The following is a 25,304-nucleotide window of genomic DNA, read 5'->3' as shown; positions in this document are numbered from 1 at the left end:
ATTGTCCAATGCTGGGTGATAAAATTCTTATTTTATACTCTCTAACCTTGTATTCTGCAGGCTAAAACCTATTTATTTTTAAATTTCCATTGATATTTCTAAATTGAAAATTTTTCAATTTAAAATAAATTCAAAATTTTTCAATCAACGGAAATTTAAAATTAAATAGGTTTTAGCCTGCAGAATACAAGGTGAGAAAAGAGTATAAAATAAGACAAGCTGGACCGCATGGTTTAAATATGGTTCAAGCATAGGGAACTCTTCTTCAAACTTCGCTTCCTCCATTTGATATGTGCTGGAGACAATAATTGAGGATCCCGGAAGTTTGGAAAGTGGCTACAGTCAAATCTATTTTCAAGAAGGGAGATATAGTCCAGACTTTCACCGAAAAAACTTTTATCTAGAGATGAGGTATTTCTTGACCTCACTAGTTACTTTAACAGCTCTCTGGAAGACAGCCTAGGCCTTCGCTGGAGGCAAATAAGAACAAATTTAGTGTCGAAAATGGCGCTGGATGGCGAATGCAAATCAGGATGGCGCTGCGGCGATTAACACGCCAGTAAATTACACTAATAAATTTCCTGACGACGGTGAGCCATTGTGCTGACAACCTGATAGAACGGGAATTTGTCCAACAGCACAATGGCCTCCAGGAAGCGGTAGTCGTTGACGAGGAAATAATTGAGTGGATGTTGCCAGTGGCAGGAGAGGAGGTGGTGGTGGCAGCAGAAAATGTAAGGCCACCTGCCCGACGCCGCCGAAGAAGACAGCAGGGAGTCCTGCAGCGTCCCATCGAAGCCCAGCAGCAGCCACATGCAGCCCCACGGTTGAGCAATTGCGTGATTTGTTTGAACAATGAATGTACGCACATTGCTCTTCCGTGTGGGCACATTTGCATGTGCGAGGAATGTGCCGAGCAAAATCTATTGCACATGAACGGGCAGCCCCGTTGCCCACTATGCAACATACATTGTACACACTATCAGAGGGTGTACTTAAATTTTCAGTAAGCAGCAATAAGCAGGTAGACTCAACTCACACTTAGGCGAGTCAGGTCGAGAAGAGTCTCGACTCTAGTCGAGAGCATGTGTTTCTAAATGGTGACACTCAGACCAGTCGATTCTAGTCTCCGCGATTGTCACCATTTGAAAACAAAACGAGTCTCTTCTCGGCCTGAATCGCGTAAGTGTGAGTTGAGCCTAAGAGTCATCAAGGAAAAATAATTATTGTAATGTAAAGTATATAATACAGGCTGTGTGAAAAGTCCGAGAACGGCTTAATATCTCATACACAAAAAATGTGATTTGACGGTGGGTGTGATTGGTTCCTATACTCTTTCTTCCCTTTCTGCTTTGACTATTATTGATTAATAATGTGAATATCTTTGAAACGGTTTGAGATGTCGATAAGCGGTTTTCGCAATTTTTTTTCTTGAAATTCCGTCTTGAAATCATATATTGCATGATCACCTTCCTTTAAAAAAAATATGGCGGGCCAGATTTTTGAAATCATAGTAAAGTAGTATTTTCAATATGAGTAGGATCCACAATCACACCCACAGTCAAATTACCTTTGTGTATAAGATATTAAGCCGTTCTCGGACTTTTCACCCACTCTGTATAATGTGCTATATAAATGATAATCAAGCCTCAAATTTTGACATTCAATAACTTTTTTATGTGTGCACCGAATTTGATGATTTTTATAGTTGTATTCGTTATGTTCAGGACCAGGTTTATGGCCTATCAAATTTATAATCCGACTTCTGGACTCTTTCCTACGGTCCTTCAAAGTCTACATGTAATCTGTATGGTAGAAGATTTGTAAGCTGGCCACACACAGAAATAAAAATCACCTGTTATAATCATTGCGTCATACAGCAGCCGTCAGTAGATAGTAGACAAGAGTGTGTGCTGCTCCATAACCGCCCATGTATTTCATGCTATAGTGAGGTCCACGTTATAATGGCAGTGTGTGATTTGCAATGGTGTTGCTATCCTTGTCTATCGTTCAACAAAACAGATGGCGCTATCTCTTTCACGCATTGCGATGTTGCCACATCGTTTATCAACAATGTAGAAATTCAACTACCTAATTGACAAAATATTTTATCTCAATCATGAATATTTATTATTACATCTTTAAAAAATATATTTTCTTGGCAAATAAAATAACTATTTTAACAATAATTAACAGTTAAATTGATCAGATATACCAGTATCAGCTGTTTGGGTGGCAAGGCTGAGATCTGGCAACCCTTTTCTCCTATCTTCCTACACTGCCAATATAACGTGGAACCCACTATAAACGCCCCGACTAAAAACAAAAAGATCTGGTGTGGCGCACTCACACAACTTTCCTTGCCGTTATGAAAATTGATCACCTGACGCTAGTGTTCACGAGAATCTCAAGAGTACGATTCAAAGATCTGAGCCAGCTGGTGACAGGACAATAACGCTGGAGACACACGAGGACTGTTATCTCTTCATAGTGAATGATTTAATAGAATCTACAGTTGCCAACATTTTGGAATTGAATAATCACATTTTCTCGAAAATCGAGCTTATTTCCTATTTAAGTAATTTTGCAGTTGCAAAATTATCTATATAAATAAAATGCCGCATCGCGCCTCCTGGGGTGTGTATCCAGATAAAGTTTGTCATGAGATGCATTAAACTATTTGGCGTTACGAAGTTCGCCTGGCCAGCTAGTGTAGCCTATAATATAATTTAAAGAGGTTGTTAATTTTGCAGAAAATGGCTGTAAGGATGATTTCCCATGTTCATAGCCAGGCATCCACATTGTAAACCACTTTTTAAGCAATTGAAAATATTGACTTTGCCTGATGTTTATGCGTTTGAACATCTTTTATAAGGAAAACCTGTCTTGTATTACAGTTAATAGCTCTGATCATACTCATTATACTAGGCATGCATCAACAAAAGGGTTTTACACTTTTTTCTCTTCATTTTATGTTGTGTTAAATTTTCTAGTTTTTCGAAATTTGATTTAAACCTGACTATGACTATGAATAGGCCCCGTTTCGGAAAGCCAATTTTCCGACTCCAGCTGTTTTAAGTCTAGAACTCAGCTAAATCCCGAGCCACAGAATACAATATTTTGTATTCTGTGCCAGAGCTCGGAAACCGGCTCAATATAAGTTAATCAGTTAAATTATTCTTATACATTAAATGGACTTATAAATTAGGCTCTTCAATAACTTACGGTACCAAATGTTTCAAGAAATTGTGATATTGTCTGTTTTGAGAGAAATATGAAAGCTTTACTTGTTGACGATTCACCATATTAATAAGAATGAATTGTTAATGAATATATGATATTATTTGTTTAGCTAATGCTGTTATTTACTTTACTTGTTTGTATTTGTGTTGTGCATTTTTGTAATGTTATAACAATAAAATGAAATTAAGTAGTCTGTCTACAATAAGTTTGTAATCTGTGGCTATTTAAATCCTTGCTTAAAGTGAAGTTAATCATGCTATAATATTTTTGAAGATATGAGTGATGAAGAAAATATTTTAATGTTGAACCATAATGATATTACTATCGTATTTCATAAAACTTTAAAGTAAAAAAAAACCAATCACATTCTTTGATGTGGTGACGTCCGTTTCGTGCTGGTATGAAGCAGAATTGTTACTCAGAGACTCCTGAGTTTCTGTTTGGCTTGAAAATGTGCAATACCAGCACGAAACGGACGTCGCCACATCAAAGAATGTGAGGGTTTTTTAACTTTAAAGTTTTATGAAATACGATAGTAATATCATTATGGCTCAACATCAAAATATTTTCTTCATCATAATTATAGTGGAAACAAGATGGATAACCAACAACATAATGATATGATATCATTTCATATAAATATGATTTAAATAGTTATTCACAATATAATTGTAAATATGGTTATGTAATGATAAAGTGACAATTCCATGTGGTGATCAATGTATATTTTGATCAGCAACAGAAATTAGCATATCGCAATAGCCTACATAATCAAAATTCCAGTAGGTGAATAAAATACTAAAATACGCAATATATCGTCAAAATCAAATCAAATGTATTTATTCATTTAAAATACTATAAAATTTACATAAAATAAATACATAATATGTATTCATATTATGAATAGGCTCCCCGCTTGGATGACAGGTCCGTGTGCGGGGGGGAGTCGCATAAAGCAAACAATATTCATTTCATAATAATTATGTATCACATCATTATAATATGGAGAAAATAATTCAATTTTATATACGGTAGGTAATTGACAAAATATAATACGTAAATTAAAATTTAAAAAAATAAAATATATATACTTCAAGTGAAAGTTTGGGTTGATTTTGATGAAAAACGCTTTATTGAGAATTCTATCCGACAGCAATCAGGGGTTTATGATAATTAATTTATTACCAAATACAAGAAATATTTTTATAAATAAAACAATTTTATAAATTAAAGCAAACGAGAAAAGAAATTAAAAGAAAAATGGAAAATTTGGAAAAAAGAGAACCAAAAATGGAAGATCTAACTTTTTGAATATAGGGCGAAAAAAGTAGAGCATCCGCCGCTTCAGTCCCGATGCTAAGGAGCCACACACCAACCCTCCGCCTGTAAACAGCGACAGTGCAGCGCTCACTTGGTGTGAATACAAGGAATATATTATTCTTATTAATTATTTTTCATTGTTTCTAAGTGAGGACCTTGAGTTTAACAACTTTTATATTATTTTAAATTTATTTCCTACAGACTAAGAAAACGCCAGATTTTTCTCCCAAAATTGGTCATTAACAAAAATATACAAGAAATATTAACAATTGTACTTTTCTAATATTGATAAATTTACTTTCCAGTTATCGTAAAACTATTTAAAACACTACAAAGCTTAAGATGACCATCAATGTTTGAAAAAAAATCTTAAATGTTATTTAAGAAAAAACTTATGGGTTCTTCTAGACCACCGCGCCAGTAGTAGTGTCTAAAAAAGGCTACTGGTAGTTTATTAGTCCTAATAAAGGCTGTGTACTAGGGTGTAGTGTTAGATAGCTAGGCACAGTGGCCAAACATAGGCTAGTTGGCTCAACAAAACGTACAGATGTTGCCCCAAAATTGACAATTGGCGCGACAGAGGCAATTTGGTCAATAAATAGGCCTACCTTTGGCAACCATGAGAGACAGTTAGGCAAAATTCTAGCCGAGGAGCTACCGCTGTTATCTCAGTTGTTATTGAAGATATAGACTCAATATTTTTAGGTGGAAGAGAAGGACAAAAAAAAGCGCGGTACGCGGTAGCCTATTTTCATACAATTCAATCCAATTTTTAGAAATAGGCTAGCTGTTTCAAAACTAACCATCAGTAACGGCGACTTTCAATATCAATTACAATTCTATTACTTGAATAACTTTTGAATACAGAACTAATAATTTATAATTCATGTAATATTGAATCCAATGATTTCATGAAGAAATCTATTTTCTCTGTTGAATAATTAGGCAGCTATGATTTATAAAATTGAAGTTACTATCAAGGCAACAATGTGTATTGCCACTATGTTGATCCTACGCAGCACCGTATGCCCGCCCATCATGCATTAAAGCTACCATTAGGATAGTTTATGTGATCACAATTACTAATCACTGTGATTAGACATTTTGATAAATATCAACATATTAGCATTTATAAGCAAAAACCTAACCTCCTAACATTTCCTTTTACCTTGTAAAGTAAAAGTAAATTCGTATTGCTTTTGTAGTTGGGGAGTCCCTTGAGGGAAGGTCCCACCGCCTGAATATAATATTCAAGCCGTCAATGGGCCTAACGACTGTCATACTTCAGCCGGGACCAACAATTTAACGTGACCATCCAATAATACGGGTAAAAAGTCACATGAAAAATATCAACATATTGCCATTTATAAGAAAAACCTAACCTTTCCTTTACCGTTGTGAGAAGAGTCTTTGAATCTTTCTGCATAGGTACACTGTTAGGTGTTGATTACCAACTTTGTAATTGTGCTAGTTCTAACCTAGAATTCATCATTATCATTTAAACTGCAATTGAATAAAAGTATTTTTTCATTACAATATTAATTAACTTAACGTGAATTGCAATAATAAGGTTTACCAACTGAGATCAATAAAGTTTAGAATTGTCGTTCCTTTAAAATAAGGTAAGTTTTGAAACAGCTACTTCTAATTTTAAAATTTAATTAAGTTGTATCAAAATAGGATAGTTGACTTCATTTTCTCCTCCTCTTTCATTAAAAAAATTAACTGGATATCTTTAATGAATGAGACAACAGCGGTATCTGACCGGCTAGAATTTAGCCCAGGTTACAAGTATAAAACATTATTATTACTTATAATAAGTTACAAGTAAAAAATCTTCTAGCTATCAATGTATTTAAAAAGAACAATTAACTCATTTCTATAATAATACCAAAATTTCACTTACAGTTAAACCAGGAAATGTTGGTTGCTTGCTTATTATTACTGTAGCTGATGCTCAAATGATTTAAGATTAACTTATTCTTGTCAATAAATTGGTAAAATAATCTCGGAAAAGCGTATTCCTATCAATAAAGTCTGAGAAAACTGTACAGAAAATAGAATAAGGTACTTTAGATTTAATTTTCAAATTCTAAACTAATCAAAAATGAGAATATTAGTTTAGGTTAGAAAATTATTCAATGCCGTCAAAATCTTGCTATAAGATTAGATAGTAATATATAGAATTATTAGAGAGACGAAGCTGGTAATAATAAAATTTATTTTTATTAATTTTAATTAATTTTTTTATTAGATATAATAATAAAATTTATTATTACCAGCTTCGTCTCTCTGATAATTCTATATATACTATCTAATCTTATAGCAAGATTTTGACGGCATTGAATAATTTTCTAACCTAAACTAATATTCTCATTTTTGATTAGTTTAGAATTTGAAAATTAAATCTAAAGTACCTTATTCTATTTTCTGTACAGTTTTCTCAGCTATCAATATTAAAGCAGTAGGTAGCGCTACAGTCGATGACGTCACTCAAAGTATCGTGCGCACAAAATGCCGTCACGTGACCTTTATCTAGTAGTGCGCACAGATTGTCAAGCGAACAGATTGTAAGTCGAACAGTTTGCGGAGCGAATAACTTGTACCACCCCTGACATGAGAACGAAGTAGGAAACTCAAAACCTGTAACTTGGTTCAGTAATAACTCATACTCTACAGCTCTACACTATTAAAGCCTTGTACACACGTCCGTACAGATTCGCGCGAACAATCGTATGTACATATGCCTCAACATTCACTGTACGTCCTTGTGGACGCGATCCACGTATGCCTCGGCATTCAAAAAGCTATCTGATTTGCAGACGACACGAAGACATGGTAGATGTAGATTTTCAACATGACAACAATGGCGTCATTCCATCATTGAAGATAGTTATCACAAATTGCAGCAGTATCATTTTATTTCAATGACTTATATAATAAAATCAAAAATAAAACTTGACAAACGATGTTGGTGGGTTGAACGATTGTAGGTTGAAGTAAGGAAATAAATTGCTACATGACATAAGATTGACAGTTCAAACTTTATTAGGTTGTCAAAACATTAACATGTTAATATACTGAATCTAATTCAACTAGTTATCTAAACAATAATGATATCATCATGAGGGAATCAATAACTCCACAAGAACGATTGGCTCTAACTTTGAGATTCTTGACATTAGGCGATTCATTTGTTGGTTTCCAATATCTATTCTGAATCTCAAAAAAATAAAATTTCTACAATAATTCCAGAAGTTTTGATGACCTAATCAAAGCACTTAACACTGTCTCACAAAATTGACAGTCTTCTTTAAGGAAATTAGCCATAAATTGAATCAAATACTAAATTGCTGCCCATTTTAAACTAACTCTGCTCATACACATGACAAAACAAGATTTTCCAAAATATTAGCTTCAAGATTTACCTTTAAGGGAATACTAGTTCAAAGTTTGAATAAATCTCTCTATAGATAGCCTAGCTATCTAAAACGTATAATATCATATTGAAGATTACAATTTTAATTAACAACTCTGATTGATAACATGAAACAAACACAAGATGATTTGATAGCCACAGTAAAAAAATATTTGAGCTATACTCTCTTGTAGGAACCCTGTAGAGAAGCTTTTTTCACTTAAATTATGCAGTTCTAAATTTGTTAATCATGATACAAATTATATACTCCATGCATGTTTCTATTTAAATATTTGACAATCCACATATCCTACAAAATTACAAAAATCCTACAATTTACAATTAGTTATTGGATCACAATTTGATTTGTCATTCATTAACCTAATTCCACCTAATTCATTGGAATTAGGTTATGACGCCTTCAATGTTTACATTTTGCCTCACCCGTATGGCAAAATCGCGTCCACACGTACATTCAATGCTCGCCCGAGGCGCCTTTGAGCACGCCAAAATACGACAGGGTTCCGTTCGCCCACATGCCTCAGCGAACAGTGTCCACACGTGCGAATGCAAGCCCATACACGTATGCTCACCCGAGGCAAACGTACGTGTGTACACCGTTTAATAGTCGGTAAGTAATTTTTATTCAGTTTTTCAGATGTTAAAAGTTTCTTATGTTAGGGAACTGCAGTCAATCCGTATTGAAAGAAATATAATATTGATTATGTATGAAGTTTCAAGTCTTTTATTACAATGAGTAGTAGCAGATATAATAATGATTGGGAATAATAAATATAGTTTGTTCAACATTTGCAAAACGTTTACAAGTTGAGGTTATCTTACTGTAAAAACGTAACACTTGTTGATCTACGCTTAACCTCAATATAAAAAGCTAATAAATTTGAGTCTCTTCAGAACCTCAATACAAAAAGCTAATAAATTTAAGTTTCTTCAGGTAACTGCAACTGGCAAGTATTAATAGATATAAATTATTAAATACATTCTACTGTTACAGTATAGAAGATTGATTTTTAAAATTAACTTGAACATCAAATTTAAATTAAAGATTTTCTGATTTGATAGAAAACTTATCAATTCATATTTGTTTACTGTCAATTAAACGAATTAATGTCCAATACTTGAATTATTGAATTTATTTTATTTTAATATACACAAAATTAAATATAATAATTACTCTTGTTTTTCTTCCAGACGTTTTTATTTTTATTAAAGAAACATGGATAACCTCGACGTTTGTAAGAAAAACACACCTGACAAGAATGGAAATTCTAATGAGTTCGACGAAACACCAGTGAAGAAAGTAAAAACTACAATCTGTGAAAGGTAATTTAAGTTCTTCAAAAATTCATTTTATCCTTGGAATTTTTAAGATATCTTACACAAATCTTCATATAATATTAAGTTATGTTAATCTTAGCCACAACCTTTACAGAATCCAAGCAAAACTTGATGACATATTATTTATTTCTTACCAACAAGTTCATCATTAAAATAATGATAGGGAGAGGAGAAAATAATGTAAACTTGTTCTATTCCTCTCCCTAATTTAGACTCTATTTTTTGACAGAGACCCAAACTTCCTATAGTGAGGTCCACGTTATAATGGCACTGTTTAATTAACAATGGTATTGCTATCCTTGTCTGTCATTCAACAAATCGGATAGCGCTATCTCTTTCTCGTTTTGCTCTGTTGCCAGATCTTCTTCTTACAATGTAGAATTAATAATTAACAAAATATTTAATCTATAGGCCTATTATAAAAATTCATTATTAAATTATTGAAACATGTAATTTTTTGTTTAATTAAATATAATTGATTATTTTAAACGAGAATGAACAGTTGATATCACATCAATAAACCTGTATCAGATACGGTCTATAGAAGGCATTGACAAGACCGAGGATCGGCAACGTTCTTCTCCTATCTTTCTCCACTGCCATTATAACGTGGACCTCACTATAGCAATCACTTACTCTTTTCTAACAATTACTGACTCATCCAACAATTCTCTCGCTTTTTTCCTCGACAGACCCGAACTTTTCAACAATCGCAAACTCATGTAACAATTTTCTCTCTTTTTTCCTCGACAAAGACAAGTACTTTTCAACAATACCAACTCATGTATAGTGAGGTCCACGTTATAATGACAGTATTTGATTAATTTTGATGTTGCTATCCTTGTCTATAATTCGACAAAGCAGGTAGTACTATCCTTTTCTAGCTCCACAACAATGCCAAATCTGTTTTTAACAATGTAGAAATATAATTTAGAACAACGTTGTTCTTCTATCTTCATCCACTGCCATTATAACGTGGACCTCACTATAGGTAACAATTTTCTGTATTTTTTCCTCGACAGACCGGAACTTTTCAACAATTACAAACTCATGGAACAATTTGTTCTCTTTTTTCCTCGACACAGACATGTACTCTTCAAAAACATCAACTCATGTAACAATTTTCTCTCTTTTTCCTCGACAGAGACATGCACTCTTCAACAATACCAACTCATGTAACAGTTTTTTATCCTTTTTCCTCGACAGAGACCAGAACTCTCCACGTGACGACTACATAGATTGGGACGAGTATTTCATGGCAATCGCGTTCCTGTCGGCGAAACGCAGCAAGGACCCCTGCACACAGGTGGGCGCCTGCATAGTCAACAGGGACCACCGAATCGTGGGCATTGGGTACAACGGTATGCCCACAGGCTGCAGTGACAAACAGTTCCCATGGGGCAAAAAGAACAAGATGAATAAGATGGAGAACAAGTATTTGTATGGTGAGTTACTTATTTAAATTGAAATTCATTCTCCATAAAATATGACTACACTATTATAAAATAAAAGATCTGGTGTGGCGCACTCACACAAGTTTCCTTGCCGTTATGAAAATTGATCACCTGACGCCAGTGTTCACGCGCATCTCAAGTCTACTTATAAACAAAGATCTTAGCCAGCTGGTGACAGGACAAAACCACTGGAGACATGCGACGTCTGCTATCTCTTCATAGTGAATCATTTGATAGAATCAATAGTTTGCAATTGGATAATCATATTTTCTCGAATTTCGAGCTTATTTTCAATTTTAGGTGAAAATGTTACTGAACATTAATTGTAGAGATTTTAATGCTCAATTTTTTCCTCTCAATTTTTTTGTTTAAATTGTATCTGAAGCCTCATAATTGGGAATCTAAAATCAAACTTTGTATAGATGGGGCGGAGCTCCTGAAATTTTTATAGATATGGGACTTGTGGCAGATAGAGCTTATCAATGACTATTTCAGGTATAAATTTAATCAAAATCGTTGAAGCCGTTTTCGAGAAAATCGTAAAAACCCTGTTTTTGACAACATTTTTCTCCATTTTAGCCGCCATCTTGAATTGCATTTGATCGAAATTGTTCGAGTCGGATCCTTATATTGTAAGGACCTTAAGTTCCAAATTTCAAGTCATTCTGTTAATTGGGAGATGAATAATATCGTGTACACAGACGCACATACACTCATACACACACACACACTCACACACAAACACACACACACACACTCAGGGGACCTTGAAACGTTTAGAAATTTGGGTACCTTAATTTATTTCGGAAAGCAATACTTTCCTTACCTATGGTAATAGGGCAAGGAAAGTAAAAATACTGTACAACATTTTAGGAATCCTCCTACTATTTTTATAATGAGGTCCACGTCATAATGGCAGTGGAGAGATAGAACAAATGCGTTGCTTATTCTCTGCCTTGCCACTATTATTTAAAGAAGACAGTGGTAAGGCAGAGAATAGGCAACGCTGTTCTCCTATCTTTCTTTACTATCATTATACCTCACAGAAGGAATGACCAGACAGGCAAAACAGTCAAAGAGATCATATAATTTATATTACAGATTATATAATATTCTAATGCTAATAATTTGTTTGGAAACATGAACATAAACTGAAAGATTATCAAGCCAGACATAACGAGTATGGAACAAGGAGCAATATTCTTCCGATGCTCCCCAACCAATCTGGTACAGCCACTTGTCCACCTTCTTCCTGAACATTCCCATAAAACGTGTAGTTAATTCTACTCCCAATTCAAGTTTCTATTGGACTCTAAATCAAATTTTACATAAGATTTGTAACATTTTGGTGCTACCAAAACATTATTTAACAAAAGTGTTTTTAGATACTGCCTCACAATAATTATTGACATATCCCAATGAGTGCACTGTAGCCTATTCTGTTCTGAAATGTTTGCTTTTTATTGGAATCAAATGTTGAAACATTTTTTAAATCCATTTCTCGATAGATGGTATCGTTTAATTGTAAATTATTTTCAGCTGTCAATCGCATCATTTTACAGTTTGTTCTGTAGTGTACCACGCCAAAAAGAACACTATCCTGAAAAAGAACTAGTCATTCAAATGAGTGTAACTCAGAGTATGATAATACCGTATCATGTACAATATACCAATACATTTGTACATGATATGGATATATATATATATATATATATATATATATATATATATATATATATTGTGATGAATTTTTCAAATAGACCTCATGAGAAGAGAGAAAAATTGTGATTAACCTTCTTAAAAGGAAAGAATTTGCTAAAGGAGTAGTTAGCGACCGAGCGATAAAACTTACTTATCAGTAACTGTATATTAGATAAGAGTACCGTTCTGTACTGAATATTTTCTAGAAAATTATTTAATAAAATTATAATTATTCTGCAAATAAAGCACGAATTATTTATGAATTGCTCATTGAATTTTGAGGTTACACTTTGTTTACTACCGATCAGATGTTTAAAGCAGCTCGAACACAGCTGACTGATTCAAAGTATTGTCAAATGTCATGCCGGTTTCATGCAAGGTATAATATCATTTCTAAAAATTAAAAAAAACTATCAATAAAGGACCAAGAATTTCGAATAAAAAATAAAATGTTATATTATTGTTGAATTTATTTATTACTTAAGAAATTATATTATAATGTCAGGTCTTATTGTAACTAACTAGGTCATAGCATGAACAGTATATTATTGATAAAAACAGCAGAAATTAATTATAACAGTCTCAAACATAATAAGAATTGTATAAGAATATTAAATTATTAATTATTATTTCAACTGAACCACATGGTGATCGAATCTCTTTGGCAAGCCTAAGCCAATCATAGTGCATAGAAATAGCACCAAAAAGGTGATCGTTTGAAAACAACATATGTTAATCTACTATCAGACAACAAACCTGCCTTATCATATACGCTAGCACATGTACATTGTATAAGAGGAACTATGTCTAGAAGATTAAGCAGTTTTAAGAATTATATAAACTGAGTTATTATTGTAATTAAAGCAATTATATTCTACTGCCTGCCACTGACGTCACATCTACGTCATAATCGCTCTACCAATGGCAAATTATTATGCAAATTTATTACACCGAGATTCTCAGAAGAAAGGTTCTAGCCAAGAAGCTTAGAGAAAAGACAGCACTTCTCTTTTGAAATCCTCACCGTTCAGATCTCTTTATAGTTACCAAGACCTATTCGTAAAAAATTCTCGTTCGATTTTATATGTTTTATTTGTGAGCCAATATTTTAGGCTATTCTATTTGTTATTCGTAAATCTATGTTCAGCAGTCGATAAATTAAAAGTTTAAAGTAAATTATCCCTTAATTAATTTGGTGAAGGAGATATTTAAATTAAAATTCCCCACGTGCCGAGACCGAAGCCTGGATTGCTGCCGACCAAACGATTTTGATCTAAAGAAGAAAACCACGACCGCCAAGGAATTTCACGTGAGTTATAAGTTTAAAGGGGCCCCAATCTATGCTTCGAAAATATTTCAGTGCAGAAAAATATAAAATTTTCTTCGTTAAATTATTGGCCACGCCGACAAGCGCTTTTAGTTATTAAGAGCCTAGAATTTATTCATATAGAATTTCTAAGAACTTGTGGTTGATTAACTATCCTCCGCTGCCAGAACCACGACCCCGAACAATTTTAAAAAAACATTTTTTATTCATTTTTCACTATTTTTTCAAAACTGTTAAATTTTATCAATTGTAAAATTCTGTCGAATCATGCATGGTATCATGCAAGTACAAGAAAACTGCTAATCATTTTTGTCAATGTTGAAACACTTTCAATCTGTAAATTATATTCTGAATCTGCACTGTGAGATCATATATTTTATTATAATATATTTCAATTTTGTTAATTCGTTTTCTGAGTTCGATTATTTCTTAAGCCTGTCAATTATTGTGTCTGATACGTTCTATCTCATCAAGAACCGATCGAATACGATCATTGAAGTAATTGAATTAAGCTGGATATTAGAACAGGTCTAAGTGGATGTAGTGAGTGGGGTCAGATCGAGATATTTGTTCTTTGTCCTTACCTGCTCATATATCAGCTTTTATCTGTTACCAACCTCGACTTAGGAGCGAATACATCAACAGTACAGCAGATGCGGCCAGAGATCATATAATTTCCTACAATAGAGCTTAAAACCCGACAAGACTCTGTTCTCGAAGTATATTCTGAACGATATTTGGTCCAAATACCGTATCTTAATCCTTCGGAACTTATTAGAGACGCAGTCCCGTAAATTATCTACATCGGGATTTTTGCTCGACCTGTATGATTTTGTATGCTCATTCTTCACAGGTAATAATTTTAAGGTATCCGTATTCAGTGTTTAGCGTCCGCTACACTACTTATAAAAATTTCATCACCATACAATCTGTCATAAGAAGAATCAAGGGTGAGCGAGTGTTTAGGCCACCCGCGATTCCGACAATTGTATTGAATCTTGTAGTGAGTCAATCAGTCTGGTGTACACTCAGCGTCCACGCACGCAGTTACAAAATTTATAACCTCAACACCGTTGAATTAGTACAAGATTCACTCTACATATGTGAAGCCGTTAAAAAAAACGCTCCACACGATATATATAACGATCGATTGTAAATCATTTTCACTTTTCGTGTAGTTGAGAAGTTCATATTTGGGTAATTGTTCATATTAAATTAAAATACTTAGAAATTGTCAAAAACCTCAGATTTATTGATACTTAGAGAGACCGGTTACGCTTGTTAAACCATTGTCAATCTCTGATAAACTCTCCTTATCAGAGATGGACAATGGTGTAACAATCGAAACCGGTCCCTCTAAGTATCAATAAATCTGTGGTTTTTGACAATTTCATAGTATTTTTATTTAATAAATCATTTTCATCTATCAGTTACAACTTTTTACAGTTAATTCTGTAGTTTGCCACGCCGAAATGAACGCAATCCTAAACAAGGACACGACGTTTAAATGGCTGTAACTCAGAGTATGATGTATTTTGACAATGAATGAATAAATAAATGTTATTTCTCAGTAATTGTTGATGATTTTCATCTGTTAATTACAACTTTTCACTGTTAATTTTGCAGTGTGTCACGCCGAAATGAACGCAATTCTGAACAAGAACTCAGCCGACGTGAGGGACTGTCGAATCTACGTGGCTCTATTCCCGTGCAACGAGTGCGCCAAGCTCATCATACAGGCTGGCATCAGTGAGGTGGTTTACATGTCCGACAAGCATGCGCACAAAGTCACAACTCAGGCCTCCAAGCGCATGTTCTCTGCTAGCAATGTCAAGTACTGGTCAGTGCTCTTTTCACTCAAGTTTAATCTTAACATAGAGAAAATATAGCATAATGTTGCGGGTTTATACACTAATAAAACACTTGAGGCGATCTATACTGATTTGATTTATTTTTCTTTCAGCACTATAACACACGGAAATAAACTAGAAACAACTGAAATGATAACTACCTAACAAATTACACCGAATTATTACAAGCTCATGTTAACTAATATAAATAACTGTCACCAAGAATAATAACTGTTAAAACAACTACAAAGTTCTATTATCACTTTATCACTAGTTTGTCACAATGAGAAGAAGCGAACACTCCACTGTAGTTTCTTAACTAACTGGCCAACTGCAACACACACCATTGCTCTATAGAACAATCGAGAAGGATCTGGAGGTGTCGAATACGCCCGACCAATCACAGTGATTTGAAGGTTCTGGAACGTGCTTGTCATTGGTCGACGTCGCCCTGCACCAAGATGAACTCACGGGATTGATCTAGAACTATCCAGAAGCCCCCCCCCCCTGCCTCTTCTGTGTTGTTACTAGATAACCCTCGCCTCCCGCCATTCTTCTAACGGCCTCATTCATGAAAATAAAAAGATATCCCATGGTAGAGGTCGTTTACGTTCCGAATTTCAATTATGTTATAGTGAGGTACACGTTATAATGGCAGTGTTTGATTAGCAATGGTATTGCTATCCTGGTCTGTCACTCAACAAAGCTGATAGCGCTATCTCTTTCTCGCTTTGCTATGTTGCCAGATCGTCTTTCCACAAAATATTTCATCTAAATTATGAAAATTAATTATTAAATTATTGAAAAATATCATTTCTTGTTTAATAAAGAATTATTGATTATTTTAAACCAGAATGAACCGTTAATATTACATCAATAAACCTGTATCAGCTGCCGTCTATAGAAGACCTTTACAAGACAGAGTATCGGCAACGTTTCTCTCCTATCTTTCTTCACTGCCATTTATTATAACGTGGACCTCACTATAGAAGCCCATTTCTGATGATGAACATGTGTACATCCATGTTTCTTCCCCTTCTTCTCTTCTTCTTCCTCTTCCTCCTCTTCTTCTTCTACTTCTTCTGTTTATATAATGTATGTCCTACCGTCAGTGACCAGCCTTACTATCACTCATGTTGTCAGCTTTAACATAGGGAAAATATGGAGAGAATTGTTGTCAGTATGAATGTTACAACATAGAGAAAATTTGGAGAGTATTCTACATAAGTTGTCTATGATTTTATCCTAACACACCAGTGGTGTCCTTGTGAAAAGCAAGCTGTGATACCAGTGAGACACCATTAGGCCTACTTGTCTCTCTGTTATGCCACTGGTATCCTAATGTAATGTATCATTGCAGATTATAACATCAATTTCAAGTAACTATAACAAACTGAACTCACCCGGTTAGTTCAATCTTACATTATTCCTTCATCCGCAAATGTTTAGAGTTAAGGTCATGAATCCATGCTCATATAACCTAACCTGACCCTAGGTCTAAACGATAGTATAAGAAGATAGATATCACATGTCGTTTATGTTCCAAATTTCAAGCCGATTCCTTGTTAACTCATGCCGATTACTGTTGACTACTGTCATAGAGAAACAATAGCGTAAGTAGATATCCCATGGTATAGGGCGTTTATGTTGCAACTTTTACTGTCAACTCAGGCCGATTACTGTCGATTATTGTCGATTTTTACTGTTTTGTTGGGGTGAGAGTGTATGAACGGCACAGTATGAGAGACTACCAGCGTCACACAGCTTCACGGAAAAGAACTACGTGGACTATTAGCTTGAGATAACAGTAAAAGTTGCGACATAAACGCCCTATACCATGGGATATCCACTTATGCTATTGTTTCTCTATGCTACTGTCTATTACTACTGTGTTGTTGGGGTGAGAGTGTAAAGGTGCCTACAGACTTTCGCTCTGCTCCGCAACCAAACGTCACTCGAGCGGAGCGATTGATGATCGACCAGGGAGCAAGAGTGGAACGCGAGAAGAGCTAACATCTCCCGTAACGTTCATGATCGGTGCGACTGCGGAGCGATGGCGGAACGAGGGCGGAGCGTGCGCGGAGCGGGTTGGAGGCGCGTATATCTGTACGCACTTTAAGAACGGCACATTGTGAGATTTACTACCAGCGTCACATAGCTACACAAAAAACTACTAGAGTGAGGTCCAAGTTATAACTGGCAGTGGAGAAAGATACGAGAACAATCCTCTGTCTTGTCAATGCCTTCTATAGACGGTAGCTGATACAGGTTTATTGATGTAATATCAACTGTTCATTCTCTTTTAAAATAATCAATTATATCTTATTAAGTATGAAATTATTTTTTTTTCAATTATTTCATAATGAATTTACATAATTAGGATAAAATATTTTGTTAATTATTAATTCTACATTGTTAAAAGACGATCTGGCAACAGAGCAAAGCGAGAAAGAGATAGCTCTATCCGCTCTGTTGAATGATAGACAAGGATAGCAATACCATTGCTAATCGAACACTGCCATTATAACGTGGACCTCACTATAGGAGACTATCGCCTTGAATTAACATTGAAATTAGGGACATAAACGCCCTACACCATGTTATATCTACTTACGCTATTGTTTCTCTATGATAATATTCATAATTTTATTATTAGTTTAAGCTCTAGATAATTGAGTACATAAAGAGATCTAGATAGTACATACATAATAAGTTACCATATTGCCAAAAATAGTTGAATGTTCTTTCTAATACTTTACTGTTTGATTGATTGCAGGCAATACACCCCAAAAAGCGAGAAAATAGTCATCGACTTCAGTGAAATTGATTGGAATAAAATGAGTCAGATGCCTGAGACTCCAGCCAAGAATAATGGACACTCTTAAACAGCCTTATTCCTAGTTTTTAAATTTAGCAGTCAAGCATTCCAAAAATTTGGTAATTCACGTTTCTAGCTCATGTAGTATTAATTTTTACTACTTCTTAACAGTAATATAGTTACTATATTTGGTGCTTCATTCTATCAAACTAGTGTGAACGAATTATGTTAGGTTGATTCGCCATCTAATTGTCTTTTTTACTTTGGGCCTACTTTTGAATATAAATAAAAATATAAATCTGAGTACCCTTTTAAAATTATTTCGTCACGACATGTGACGGAACATATTATATTTTTATTTATAGTGTGAACGAAATTTTTTAGTATTTTCTAAAAACATATGTTTTCAGGGTATTGTTGACACACAAAGGTTATACCAGATCACGCAGTTTATCGGATTTTTGACTGTAGTCTGTAGAGAATAAGTTGAGGCTTGGAGAAAATATCCGTGTTGCCAAATTGTGTGAAACTTCAATGATTAATTGCCCATATGACAGAATGTATTCGATTCGACAACACAATAGATGCAGAGTTGCCAATTTGAATATATCCAGTCTTATAGACTTGCATGAAAACAATCAAATTTCGATGAATTTGGCAACACGGTTTTTTCCACATTTCAGCTTATTTTATACAGACTATAAAATATCTTTCATTTTCTTTATTCTGTAAAGTGCATCATCACAGATAATGCCTTTTTCATACCTAAGACCCGCCACAAAGTAGACCCACGCTAATCCACGAAAAGCAACCCACGCCGTGGGATGTTTTGTAAACCATTGTTATAGAATTATTCATAATCAATCAGCTGACAAGTGATTCATTGCATGTATTACACAGATGTCTGGAGAAGCCTAGCAATGGTTTACAAAACATCCCACGGCGTGGGTTGCTTTTCGTGGATTAGCGTGGGTCTACTTTGCGGCGGGCCTAATAATGCTTTATGATTTTTATATAATAGTATTCGAAGATGTTTGTTATACCTGTGTCAACCTGCTTAATAATATCTAATAACGTTCTTTTACAATGTGTCTTTGATTATTATTTTGGATGCACTTAATTAAATATTGCTTTAAGGCTCAACTCACACTTACGCAACTCAGGTCGAGAAGAGACTCGACTCTAGTCGAGAGCATGTGTTTCCATATGGTGACACTCAGACCAGTCGACTCTAGTCTCCGCGACGTCACCATTTGAAAACACATGCTCTCGACTAGAGTTGAGTCTCTTCTCGACCTGAGTCGCGTAAGTGTGAGTTGTGCCTAAACGTACTTTTTATGCAATTTATGTAAACCCAGGAATCTCAATTCAGGTGTTTTGAATAGAATACTTTAACCGTAGCACCTTTATTTATAAGATAATATTTATACTGTTTCTATGTATAGATAAATTGTAAGAGCGAATTGGCTGGTCCATATTTTTGTCTTTTTTTATGAACAACAGTATCCAAATTTTTTCAAGTAGGACATTGAATCTCTGAGAAAATTTGTCATGAAATTGTAGTGGTAAATATTGTAAATTGATCTGAAATTTTGAAATATGTGATAAATTTGATCTGATCCACCTTGTTAGCATTGTTGTAAATGTTATGTTATTGTTTGATTATATCTTCATAATGTGATATTATGAATTTAGGAATATTCTATTGAAATGAGTGTACGTTGTATATTGATGAGGAGGTATGTGCTTCAGAATTCATCGAATTCATAATAAATGAAGTTACCATGTAACGTAAAGAAGTAAAATTAGCTTTCAAACTAATAATGAAACCTGCACGTATTTCATATCTACCAAACACAAGAAATTTTGTCTGGTATTACGTTTATAGTGTCTGTCATTAGCTTTGTTGAAGTCTTTTAGTTTGTTTAGAAGAATTATGATTCATGTTTTGGACTTAGGTATCAACTTTTTATAATAAAGACAAGATTATTGTAGCTTTGGAGCTATCTATTCAATAGTATATTTCAGTTTAATTACAATCTGACTCCGGTTTAAAGGCACCTACAATCTTGTAATGTAATATTGAGCCTTGAATATATTTTGTAAGAAATAGGTTATCTACAATATAATAATTTTAGATTAATAAGATTTAGTTTCGTTCGAATCTCAGGCTAATTAAAAATATTCACCATTGCATTTAATAAGTGACAATCATTTGTAATGATTGTATTGTTATTTCATGATTGAAATAAATTATTGTGATTGTCCACACCTGGACTATGTAATCAAAACCTTATCTTTGTAATGTACCAGACCTATATAATTGTACTATATGTATTGCTCACTATTGTTTAATAATACAAAATTGAACAATGAAATATATACTTTTGCAATGTATTTATTTTTTATTTCATTAAATCCAATTCATCCTGATACCAGAAACCTGTTTCAACCATGTCTTTTTATTATTTCAATTTCAATTTTCATATTTATGTATTTCTTTCAAACTATAATTTCAATAAATACAGTTTACATATATTTTAATCCCTCTAGATGTCAGCTATTTGAGGGATATTACTATAAATCTGCTGTGGCGCACTCACACTACTTTCCTTGCCGTTATGAAAATTGATCACCTGACGCAAGTGTACGCGTACGTGTATCAGCATCTCAAGTCTACTATTCAAAGATTTGAGCCAGCTGGTGACAGGACAATAACGCTGGAGACACACGAAGTCTGCTATCTCTTCATAGTGAATTATTTAATAGAATCAACAGTTGCCAACAGTTTGCATTATTGAATAAACACATTTTCTCGAATTTCGAGCTCATTTCCAGTTTTAGGTGACAATGCCACTGAACATTAATTGTAGAGATTTTTATGCTCAATCTTTTCCACTTTTTTTGTTTAAAATGTATCTGAAGCCTGATAATTGGGAATCTAAAATCACAATTTGCATTGATGGGGCGGAGCTCCTGAAATTTTTACAGATATGGGACTTGTGGCAGTTGATAGAGCTTATCAATGACTTTTTTAGGTATAAATTTGATCAAAATCGTTGGAGCCGTTTTCGTGAAAATCGCGAAAAACTCTGTTTTTGACAACATATCAGCCGCCATCTTGAATTGGATTTGTTCGAAATTGTTCGTGTCGGATCCTCAAAGGGAAAGGACCTTAAGTTCCAAATTTCGAGTCATTCCGTTAATTGGGAGATGAGATATCGTGTACACATACACACACACACACACACACACACACACACACAGACCAATACCCAAAAACCACTTTTTTGGACTCAGGGGACCTTGAAACGTAAAGAAATTTAGAAAATTGGGTACCTTAATTTTTTTCGGAAAGCAATACTTTCATTACCTATGGTAATAGGGCAAGGAAAGTAAAAATACAATTCCCATTCACTAGGTTGCAATACATAAACATTTGTAGATATATAATATATTGAATAATATATATTAAAAAAAAGGTATAAGCATATGCACCCAAAGGCCAACAAAAGAATTAGAAACATTCAAAGAGTCAATAACTTGTTTGGCCTATGTAGCCGGGAGACATTGCTGTGTCCGGCCTGCTAAAACTGAGCTTCAAATTGAGAATTCAAAATCCTCTCATCACCTTAGATCAGTATTATTTATTATAGTTCGTTTATTTCAATTGAGTTTTGTAGATTACTAGTGGAAAGGGAAATTCAAGAGATATTTCACATTTTATATCCCAAATCTCTGTACAAAAGTTGAACATTTCATCTGAAGATTATTAGTGCCAACTGCACAAAAGCCGGGGTTAGCTTTTAATCGTGATTAATTCCACGATAACCAATCAGAGAAGCCGTCTTATCAAAAAGAACTCTGGTTCTCGTGAAATTAATCACGGTTAAAATTTAACCGGCTTTTGTGCAACCGGGCCTTAGAGATTTAGAATGCATTTCTATTTATGAGAAATGTTTTCTTTGAATTAAATATTGCCGTACTCTCACATGATATCATAGAGAATACATAATAGTGAAATTCACTTTGAATTCAAACTGTAAACATACATTATAAATAACATCAATTAATTCTTCCCATTTAATCAAAACTTGTGAAGTGATTTCACCATATGGGCAGCTCTTATACACTAGCAGTTTAAGAACATAATTAAAAAACAATCCAATTCAAAATAAATACTATATTTGAACAACTAACAATCAATATAAAAATACAAAATACCACTAAATCTACTAAGTTACTCAGGAAGCATCGATAAATTATATAGGATTGATAAAGAAGCGTTACGCTTAAATATCACTATTATAAGTGCCGGCCCCTTCATCATTTTTCTTATTATTGTTATTTATGTTTCAAGAAGTCTTCATATTGAAAATCCATCATTATAAATCTTATAATTTTTATATGAATGGCTAGAGATAAGTATAATAGAAGATAATTATTATTAAACGAAAATCAAAATTAAATGCTGTAATTCACCCCGAAGACTTCTGCTACTGCAAATATTGACAACGGGGTAAACTGCTAGATGAAAATTCGATATTTCCCATCTAATATCTAGAATTAATTGATGTATCTATATTCGTATCCAATATTTGCAGTAGCAGAAGTCGGGGTGAATTACAGCATTTAATTTGGATTCTCGTTTAATAATAATTATTAATTTATTAGCATTTGAATAATTACAACATCTCAGTAATTTCCATCCATATAATAGAAGGGGTGGTGGGATCTTCTTGTGTTGAGTAATTTAGTAATGCTCCTATTTAATAAGTAATAAAATAAATAACTCAATATTTTCTAATGACTACACTTGAATGAACCTACAAATCTATCTTATAATCCTACTTAAATAGATCTATCTAGAATTGTTTTCTATTTTAATAAATCAACTAGTCTTTGAGGAAAAGTTCAAAACAGGCAATCATTTCAACCATGATTAGTGAAGCCCAACTAATCTAGAATACATGTGATTATTCTTGAATACAGTACTTGTATTCTAGATACGGTACCTTGAGTAAAGCCAAGGTTGTATTCTGTACAACATGTATAATAATAATATATACGTATCAGCATAGCCACCATTCAAGGCTAAATTGCCGATACATAGCCTGCTATCGATTTGGGCATTAACTGATAACCAAGATCTTTATACCAGTGATCTTTATATGATAACCAAGACTAATTTTCATTATTATTATATATTTATAATATATTATTATTATATATTTCATATATTAAGGAGTCCCTAGGACCACTCCATATCCATTCAATAGTTAATCTGATGAACCATTGAATCGATTTGAAAAAAATGATTTTAATATTGGAATCAGAAACTATTATTATTGATATTTCCACTGAAAATTATATTAGGCATCTGAACTCACACTAATCGATGATTATGTTTTCCTACTTGCTTGCAATTCATACACTGAAATGTATCCTTTGGGCAAATCAACAGTAAAAAAATCAAATTAATAATCAATATTTTGGTGTTTAGGCCTAAATGATTCTGCAAACAGATAGAAAGAAAATAATATATTAGGTGAGACCCGGTTTCTAGGCCCCTCATTAAATCTGATGAGCCATTGAATCGATATAAAAAATAATTGAATAATCAAATTATTTATCAATATTTTGGTGTTTAGACCTAAATAAATCTGCAAAAGGATAGAGAGAGAATATTATATGAGATGAGATCCGGTTTCTAGGACCCTTATTAAATCTGATGAGCCACTGAATCGATATGAAAAATAATTGAATAATCAAATTATTTATCAATATTTTGGTGTTTAGGCCTAAATAAATCTGCAAAAACATAGAAAGAAAATAATATATTAGGTAAGATCCGGTTTCTATGCCCCTCATTAAATCAGATGAACCACTTAATCGATATGAAAAATAATTGAATAATCAAATTATTTATCAATATTTTGGTGTTTAGACCTAAATAAATCTGCAAAAGGATAGGAAGAAAATATTATATTAGGTAAGATCCGGTTTCTAGGCCCCCCATTAAATCTGAAGAGCCACTGAATCGATATGAAAAATAATTGAATAATCAAATCATTTATCAATATTTTGGTGTTTAAGCCTAAATAAATCTGCAAAAGGATAGAGAGAGAATATTATATGAGATGAGATCCGGTTTCTAGGACCCTTATTGAATCTGATGAACCATTGAATCGATATGAAAAATAATTGAATAATCAAATCATTTATCAATATTTTGTTGTTTAGACCTAAATAAATCTGCAAAAGGATAGGAAGAAAATATTATATTAGGTAAGATCCGGTTTCTAGGACCCTTATTAGCCTTAATCTGATGAACCACTGAATCGATTTGAAAAATAATTGAATAATCAAATCATTTATCAATATTTTGGTGTTTAAGCCTAAATAAATCTGCAAAAGGATAGAGAGAGAATATTATATGAGATGAGATCCGGTTTCTAGGACCCTTATTAAATCTGATGAACCATTGAATCGATATGAAAAATAATTGAATAATCAAATTATTTATCAATATTTTGGTGTTTAGGCCTAAATAATTCTGCAAACAGATAGAAAGAAAATATTATATTAGGTAAGATCCGGTTTCTAGGACCCTTATTAGCCTTAATCTGATGAACCACTGAATCGATTTGAAAAAATAATTGAATAATCAAATTATTTATCAATATTTTGGTGTTTAGGCCTAAATAAATCTGCAAAAGGATAGAGAGAGAGAATAGTATATGAGATGAGATCCGGTTTCTAGGACCCTCATTAAATCTGATGAACCATTGAATCAATATGAAAAATAATTGGA

The 25,304-nt window shown here is 33.5% G+C and overlaps 1 protein-coding gene across 1 annotated transcript in view; it reads left to right on the top strand.

Annotated features, from left to right (window-relative positions):
• Positions 1–18,793, top strand: part of LOC111048622 — a 31,136-nt gene extending 12,343 nt beyond the window's left edge. Inside the window, exons 5-9 of the mRNA XM_039439459.1 lie at positions 596–826; positions 9,215–9,325; positions 10,547–10,785; positions 15,449–15,662; positions 18,449–18,793. Coding sequence (XP_039295393.1) covers positions 596–826; positions 9,215–9,325; positions 10,547–10,785; positions 15,449–15,662; positions 18,449–18,557 — 904 coding nt within the window. The 3' untranslated portion in view covers positions 18,558–18,793. The remainder of the gene's footprint in view (positions 1–595; positions 827–9,214; positions 9,326–10,546; positions 10,786–15,448; positions 15,663–18,448) is intronic.
• The last annotated feature ends 6,511 nt before the right edge of the window (positions 18,794–25,304 follow it).

This window comes from Nilaparvata lugens, chromosome 12, assembly GCF_014356525.2.
Source record: "Nilaparvata lugens isolate BPH chromosome 12, ASM1435652v1, whole genome shotgun sequence".
In the NCBI taxonomy this organism is placed as follows: domain Eukaryota; kingdom Metazoa; phylum Arthropoda; class Insecta; order Hemiptera; family Delphacidae; genus Nilaparvata; species Nilaparvata lugens.
Note: the sequence above shows the minus strand (reverse complement) of the source record. Positions and strands in the feature narration are given on the sequence as shown.